At 52.5% G+C, this 8,401-nt stretch overlaps 1 protein-coding gene across 1 annotated transcript; it reads left to right on the plus strand.

Moving 5' to 3' along the window:
• Window positions 1–2,429: 2,429 nt before the first annotated feature.
• LOC309523228 (potassium voltage-gated channel subfamily V member 2-like) lies at window positions 2,430–6,686 on the plus strand. Its single transcript, XM_082207029.1, has 2 exons — window positions 2,430–3,799; window positions 6,140–6,686. The coding sequence occupies exons 1-2, from the start codon at window positions 2,549–2,551 to the stop codon at window positions 6,668–6,670; spliced, it is 1,782 nt and encodes a 593-aa protein (XP_082063155.1). The 5' UTR covers window positions 2,430–2,548; the 3' UTR covers window positions 6,671–6,686.
• The last annotated feature ends 1,715 nt before the right edge of the window (window positions 6,687–8,401 follow it).

The following is an 8,401-nucleotide window of genomic DNA, read 5'->3' on the forward strand; positions in this document are numbered from 1 at the left end:
TTAAGTACTTAACCCGAGGTACCACTGTATTATTTAACCAGATTTCAGTGAGGATTTCCAGTATCGGCCTATCGTTATTGGGCTGATGGTTACAAAAACTAAACTAAATCTCTGCAATTTAAAGTTGTTGTTTAAATGTGGCTCTGATGATAATAAGGTGAGGACCGAATTGCGTGGGGGGGAGGGATTGCTGCGTTAATTTTGGAAATAATGCGAAACACCTTTCCCCTCAGTATGGCTTGGAAAGAGGGAGCAGACTGAGACAGATGAGGGATGAATTGTTGCTACAGTGCAACAGACCGGCCTCTAAGCTTTGTCTCATACATGATGATATAATTTACATATCAAAATATTCATTAAGACATTAATCAATGACTTCCCTGTGAGTGCCTGGAGGCGGTTGGAGGATGGATGGCGGCTAACAGATTGAGGTTGAATCCTGACAAGACAGAAGTACTGTTTTGGGGGGACAGGAGGCGGGCAGGTGTGGGGGACTCCCTGGTCCTGAATGGGGTAACTGTGCCCCTGAAGGACCAGGTGTGCAGCCTGGGGGTCATTTTGGACTCACAGCTGTCCATGGAGGCGCATGTATCCATGGCAACTGTCTACCAGCTCCATCTGGTATGCAGGATGAGACCCTCCCTGCCCGCAAATTGTCTCTCCAGAGTGATGCATGCTCTGGTTATCTCCCGCTTGGACTACTGCAATGCGCTCTACGTGGGGCTACCTTGGAAGGTGATCCGAAAACTGGGAGTGGTTGCCGGGACCACATAACACCGGTTCTGAGAGATCTGCATTGGCTCCCAGTACATTTCCGAGCACAATTCAAAGTGTTGGTGCTGACCTTTAAAGTCCTAAACGGCCTCGGTCCAGTATACCTGAAGGAGCGTCTCCACCCCCATCGTCCAGCCCGGACACTGAGGTCCAGCTCCGAGGGCCTTCTGGCAGTTCCCTCCCTGCGAGAAGTGAGGTTACAGGGAACCAGGCAGAGGGCCTTCTCGGTAGTGGCGCCCACCCTGTGGAACGCCCTCCCATCAGATGTGAAGGAAATAAGCAGCTATCCTATCTTTAAAAGACATCTGAAGGCAGCCCTGCTCAGGGAAGTTTTTAATATTTAATGCTGTACTGTTTTTAACATTTGATTGGGAGCCGCCCAAAGTGGCTGGGGAAACTCAGCCAGATGGGCGGGGCATAAATAATAAATTATTATTATTTATTTATTTATTTATTTATTTATTTTTATTATTATTCCCTTCTCTTTCTGTGGTTCATTTTGCATACCATAAATCCCTGCGTATTTTACATCGGGGTCTGCAAAGTTTTTGTAGCTTGGGCCAGTCCACGGTCCCACAGACGCCGCGGTGGGCCGGAGCGCACACGCACACATGCGCAGACGCCATTTCCGGTGCTCCTTCCGGCACGGAGGAGGCGCGCACAGCTTCCCATTGGCTGCAGGAGCTTCCTGCGTTGAAGGGAGTTGGGACTGGATGACCCTTGGGTTCCCTTCCAACTCTATGCTACTGAAAGTCGCACATAACTATCGTGACTGGTTGGGCAGAACCCTGAAACCTGACGGCTGTCATACAGCAGCCCCTTCCTGGATTGACTGATTGATTGATTGATTGATTGATGGAAGGCAGGCAGCAGAAGCCTCTGTGCTGTTGAAATACAACTCCCATGAGCTCCAGCTAGCATGGCGAATGGCCAGGGATAAGTTGCATCTACAGCAGCTGTTCTCAACCTGTGGGTCACCAGATGTTGTTGGACTACAACTCCCATCATCCCTGAACTCTGGCCTTGCTAGCTAGGGGTGAAGGGAGTTGTAGTTCAACGACATTTGGGGACCCACAGGTTGAGAAAGGCTGATCTAGAGCATGGGTAGGCAAACCAGGGGCCGGATCCGGCCCAATCGCCTTCTAAATCCGGCCCGCGGACGGTCCAGGAATCAGTGTGTTTTTACATGAGCAGAATGTGTGCTTTTATTTAAAATGCATCTTTGGGTTATTTGTGGGGCATAGGAATCCGCTCATATTTTTTTTTCCAAAATATAGTCCGGCCCTGCACAAGGTCTGAAGGACAGTGGACCGGCCCCGTGCAGAAAAAAGTTTGCAGAGAGCAAGAGCTTCTCCACAGCTGGCTTTAAAGTCCCAACAGGTTGGGAGGCAGGTTTTATGTACTGGAATTTTTTAAGGATCAAAAGCACTTAAAGGATAGAGTGCCCATCGTGGGAGATGGGAGCGTCCGATAAATCAAAGGAAGACCCGACTTCCAAAAATAGCTTCTTAACTTGAAAGGTTAACCCCATAAGCTTATTAACGTTTTAAGAAGCTTGGGCATAGCTTCTTCCAGATACACCCAGCATCTCTGTCGCAGAAGCAGCCGGGGGGGGGGAACGCTCAGGGGGTTAAGCCAGACTGTGCACACACAGTAGCTGTTCGGAGGCGTTTGACCCAAGCACTCGTTGAATGGGAGCAGGACCGGGGAGCCCCGGAACTGGGCTTCTCCTAGCAGCCGGGAGACCCCAGTCTGTAAGCACCACTCAAGAGCGATGAGGAAGCCCATAAACAGACGGTCCAGCCTTTCAGCCAACTTGAAAATCGGCGACTACAAGAAATGCTGCCTGACTCCCGAAGAGGAAGAAGTCTACATCCCCTTCGCTCAGGAAAGGCTGGTCAAGCAATGGGGGTCAATGCACAACGTGGCCGACAGGGCCCAGGAACGCCACAGCATCCCTCCCCGCAGGAACCGCTACTTCCTGAACCTCAACGTCGGCGGGAAATGCTTCCAGATCGCGTGCAAAGTGGCCGCCAGGTACCCCGTCACCAGGATCGGACAGCTGGCCGTCGCCACCGACCCCATGAAGAAGCTGCAGCTCTGTGATGACTACTCGGTCCCGAGGAACGAATACTTCTTCGACCGCGACCCCCTCATCTTCCACTACGTCTTCCACTTCTACCGCAGCGGCGTCATGTGGATCATGCAGGAACTCTGCCCGGCCAACTTTGTGGAGGAGATCGAGTACTGGGGGGTCCACATGAAGTACGCCCAAAGGTGCTGCCGGATCCTCTTTGAGGAGAAGCAGGACGAGATGGCCGAATACCTGAAGGTCCAACGGGAGCTGGAAGCGGAGCTGGAGCCGCTGGAGAGCGACGTGAACTTCGAGGGCATGTTCCTGGGCACGTTCCGGAAGGCCATCTGGAACCTGGTGGAGAACCCGTTCTCCTCCATCCCGGCCAAGATCATCGCCATCATGTCCAGCGTCTGCGTGCTGGTCTCCATCGTGGGCATGACGCTCAGCACCGTGGAGGAGATGCAACACAAGACCAGCAAGAAGTGCATGGAGCGCGTGGAGACCGTCTGCGCCATCTTCTTCACCCTGGAGTACCTGATGAGGCTCATCTCTGCCTCCTCGTGCCAGCAGTTCCTGCGGGCGGCCTTCAGCGCCATCGACCTGGTCTCCATCCTCCCTTTCTACATCCAGCTCCTCTTTGAGAACCTGGGCGAGGGAGACACGGAGTACCACGAGGAGTTGCACAAGATGCGCAGCGTCGGGAAGCTGGGGAAGGTCCTCAAGCTCATCAAGCTAATGCGTATCTTCCGCATCCTCAAGCTGGCGCGCCACTCCACCGGCCTGCGGGCTTTCGGCTTCACCATCCGCCAGTGCTACCAGCAGGTCTGCTGCCTCCTCCTCTTCATCGCCATGGGCGTCTTCACCTTCTCAGCGCTGATGCACTCCGTGGAGCACGATGTCCCCGGCACCAACTTCACCAGCATACCCAGCGCTTGGTGGTGGGCAGCGGTGAGTAGAGTGCCTCTGGTTACCTGTTCCACAGGTGGCGAAACCTCCATTCCCACAGAGGAACTTATGGTCTTCAAACAAAAACATCCTGAAGGTCCCAGGCCACAGAGAGATTAGGCTGGCCTCAACTAGAGCCAGGGCTTTTTCGGCTGTGGCCCCAACTTGGTGGAACGCTCTGTCCCAAGAGACTAGGGCCCTGCGGGACTTGACATCTTTCCGCAGGGCCTGCAAGACAGAGCTCTTCCACCAGGCCTTTGGCCAAGGCACAGTCTGACCCCCTCCTTTGGTAATCCCCACAGAACTCTAGCCCAATGGTTGCCATCAATTTGATTTTAATTATTTTTTATAATGAAATGTTTTTAGAATGTTGTACTATTTTATTGTTGTTAGCCGCCCTGAGCTCGGCTTCGGCTGGGGAGGGTGGGATATAAATAAAATTTCTTCTTCTTCTTTTGGGGGGTTCCGGTTTGGCCGTTTTCCCCAAACTACGCCCCGCTGCCAGTCACTGGGTGGCGTCAGCCGATGGTCATGGGGTCCAACCCTGCCGGGTGCTGCTTTAACAGTGCGCCCCCTGTGGATAATGCCCTGGTGAAACAGACCCAGGGAGCGAGCCAGCAATAAATCACACCGAGCAGGCTGGAGTTAACTCTTTGTTAGCAATAAAGAGTGTCAGGCCTAATGAGCACAGCAACTCATATCCGGTAGGTCTTGCCTCCATGAAGCAGTTGCCAAGGCTAAAGGTCCCTGCCTCCCCCCCAGCCGTCAGTCTCCACCTCTCCAGGGTCCCCCCCCCCAAGCAATTGGAGACTGCGCCTGCGTGCCTGTCTTTGCTCCTCTCTCTTCATTCTGGGTTCTGGGACACAAAGGAGGAGGGAGAGAGACCTGTGTCTTTTCTCTGCTTCTTGGCCTCCCTCCTCCCCTGCTTCAGCTTCTGCCTCTGATTTTGGACTTATCTCTGTCGCAGACTCTTCCAGCTCACTAAACCCTGTTGCCTCTTCAGATTCCAAACCTCCTCACAGTCTTCTCTGACCGCTCATTGCTGTCCCACCCCCAGTCCCCAGGCTCTGAAACTTCTTCCCTTGTGGGATCCCAGCTGGCTCCTCCCAGCATTCCTCTGCATCCTACCAATCCCTGACACCCTAAGCCTGTGGGTCACCTTTGACATGGGTCAATCAGGTGATGGATGAGTAGCCCTTGCCCACCCGTCTCAACCTCCCCCTGCTCCTGATTTAATCGTGTGGAATCAGACCATTAGCCCACCCAGCCTTGCCCCGGGCACAGGCAACACACGCTATGCCCCTGCCTCCTGCAGACCACAGCAATCTGCTTGGTGCTTAAGGGATGCTGAGCAAAACGGGTCTAGGGATGCAGGTGGCGCTGTGGTCTAAACCACTGAGCCTGTTGGGCTTGCCAATCGGAAGATCAGCAGTTTGAGTCCACAAATGGGGTGAGCTCCCATTGCTCTGTCCCTGCTCCTGCCAACCTAGCAGTTCGATAGCACGTCAAAGTGCAAGTAGATAAATAGGTACCACTCCGGCGGGAAGGTAAACGGCGTTTCTGTGGGCTTTGGTTTCCGTCATGGTGTCCCGTTGCGCCAGAAGTGGTTTAGCCCTGCTTGCCACATGACCAGGAAAGCTGTCTGCAGACAAACGCTGGCTCCCTTGGCCTGAAAGCGAGATGGGCGCCACAACCCCAGGGCTCCTTTACCTTTACCTAGTGGAGTGGGCATAAAAAAGGCTTAGCTCACTGGGTGCTTAGGGCACGAGATGGCAGGGAACAAGCCAAGCTGATTTGGGTGCATTGTCTCATAGAATTGCAGGCTTGGAACGGACCCCCAAGGGTAAAGGAAAAGGTAAAGGGACCCCTGACCATTAGGTCCAGTTGCGAACGACTCTGGGGTTGCGGCGCTCATCTCGCTTTATTGGCCGAGGGAGCCGGAGAACAGTTTCCGGGTCATGTGGCCAGCAGGACTGAGCCACTTCTGGTGAACCAGAGCAGCGCACGGAAACACTGTTTACCTTCCTGCTGGAGCGGTACCTATTTATCTACTTGTACCAGTGTGCTTTCAAACTGCTAGGTTGGCAAGAACTGGGACCGAGCAACAGGAGCTCACCCCGTCGCAGGGATTCGAACCGCCGGCCTTCTGATCGTCAAGTCCTAGGCTCCGTGGTTTAACCCACAGCGCCACCTACGTCCCCAAGGGTCCCATCTCACAATGCAGGAATCCGGGGACTTTCTGGCATGCTCTCGATGAGCCGCAAGGCAGGCGTGCATCTTCACTGCTTGCAAACGAGGCCCAATCCTGTTTCGGTTCTGTGTCATTCTCTTCCTCCTCTCTAGGTCAGCCTCTCTACGGTGGGCTACGGGGACACCGTTCCGGACACATTTCTGGGGCGCATGGTGGCTTTTGGCTGCATCTCCTTTGGCATCATCTTGAACGGCATGCCCATCTCCATCCTCTACAACAAGTTCTCCGACTACTACGCCAAGCTGAAGTCTCACGAGAATGAGACCACCCTGTCTCTCAAGCTCTCGCGGAAACTCAACCTCAAGGCCAGAGCCTGGAGGAAGTTCACCGAGTGCTGCTGCGCTGAGTACATCATCCCCGGCCAGCAAGCTTCGCATCAGGCCCATGCCCGCCACGGGTACCATCCCGTCCATCAGGGGCACCCCGTCACCCACCAGACGGGGCACCCTCACCCCCAAATGCCCCATTCTCCCGTCCACTGCTCACACCACCTCGCTCCCCAACCGCAGGCTCACCATGCCCACCCAGAGGCTCTCAACACCCACCTTGCGCCACCGCCGGGGCGGCCCACCCCTCAGCCGTCACCGCGGCCGCCCTCCAATGCCAGGCGAGGGAGCCAGTAGAAGAAGCAGGCAGAGTTTTGTGGTCTTTTTGGAAGGGTATGCTTCATTTGCAAAGGGCCACATTTATTTATTATTATTAGAGCCAGTGATGTGTAGTGGTTAAGAGCGGTGGACTCGTAATCTGGTGAACCGGGTTCGCTTCCCCGCTCCTCCACCTGCAGCTGCTGGGTGACCTTGGGCCAGTCACACTTCTCTGAAGTCTCTCAGCCCCACTCACCTCACAGAGTGTTTGCTGTGGGGGAGGAAGGGAAAGGAGAATGTGAGCCGCTTTGAGACTCCTTAGGGTAGTGATAAAGCGGGATATCAAATCCAAACTCTTCTTCTTCTTCTTATATACTGAGTTTATATACTGTCCTATACCCGGCATTCTCACAGAATAGATCACAACATATACCATCAGAATAACATATACCATCAGAATAAAAACAACAACCCAATAACACAAATAATTATTGGGAAACGATTTATACCGAACTTTTAAAGTAAAGGTAAAGGGACCCCTGACCATTAGTTCCAGTCGTGACCAACTCTGGGGTTGCGGCGCTCATCTCGCTTTATTGGCCGAGGGAGCCGGTGTACAGCTTCTGGGTCATGTGGCCAGCATGACTAAGCCGCTTCTGGCGAACCAGAGCAGCGCACGGAAACGCCATTTACCTTCCCGCAGGAGTGGTACCTATTTATCTACTTGCACTTTGACGTGCTTTCAAACTGCTAGGTTGGCAGGAGCAGGGACCAAGCAACGGGAGCTCACCCCGTCACTGGGATTCGAACCGCCGACCTTCTGATCCTAGGCTCTGTGGTTTAATCCACAGTGCCACCCGTGTCGCCACCGAACTTTTAAAAAACATTAAAAAAACATTTTGCTAAAAACCCAGAAGCATTATTGCCGGGGTTATTAGCAACATAAGTTTCCAACAGAGAAATTTGTTTCTGTATGCTACAGCGGCCGGCCGCGTATTATTAGTGCAAAAATGGAAAACAGATAAAGTGCCAGCAAAGGAAGACTGGCATATTAAACAGTTAGAATATGCAGAGTTTTCAGGGGTGCCCTCTAGAATAAGAAAACAAAATGATGAAAGATATGAAGAGGACTGGATGCTATTTATGGAATATATGGGAAAGTATTATAAACAAACAATTTACCTAGCAGGATGGTAAAAATTTTCAGCAGAGTAGGAAATAAATAAAGTATATAAAAGCGGTTGCGATAGACGGGGTGAACTAAGAAAACACGAGGGGAAAATGGGGTTCAAAAGAACCATGGAGAGAGAGGACAGGAAGTCAAGCAATGTTTTCTGATTTTTTTGTTTGTTGATTCTTTGAAAGGTTTTTCTTTGTTGCGTCATTTTTTTTGTTTATGCTTTGTTGATGTGGAAGGTTATCAGAAAAGCAAATAAATAAGACATTTAAAAATAAAAATGTGCAGTGCAGATGAGGGGCTTGCTTGCTTGCCTATGGCCCTGGTTTTGCCTCTGCAATGGAATACACTCACAGAACCCGAAAATAGTTCCTCCAGACTTATAAGGACGCACCCATACGTCACGCGTGATTCCATCACAAACAGTGAGGGTAAAGTAAAGGTAACGGGACCCCTGACCATTAGGTCCAGTCTTGGCCGACTCTGGGGTTGCGGCGCTCCTCTCGGTTTATTGGCCGAGGGAGCCGGCGTACAGCTTCCAGGTCATGTGGCCAGCAGGACTAAGCCACTTCTGGCGAACCAGAGCAGCACAC

Source organism: Podarcis vaucheri, assembly GCF_965113315.1.
Source record: "Podarcis vaucheri genome assembly, chromosome: 18".
NCBI classification, from domain to species: Eukaryota; Metazoa; Chordata; class Lepidosauria; order Squamata; family Lacertidae; genus Podarcis; species Podarcis vaucheri.

Bases quoted from the DNA above. Each gene is read 5' to 3' on its own strand.
- LOC309523228 (XM_082207029.1), top strand. From the start codon at position 2,549: ATGAGGAAGCCCATAAACAGACGGTCCAGCCTTTCAGCCAACTTGAAA. The intron at 3,800-6,139 runs GTGAGTAGAGTG...CCTCCTCTCTAG, and splicing joins GCGCTTGGTGGTGGGCAGCG to GTCAGCCTCTCTACGGTGGG.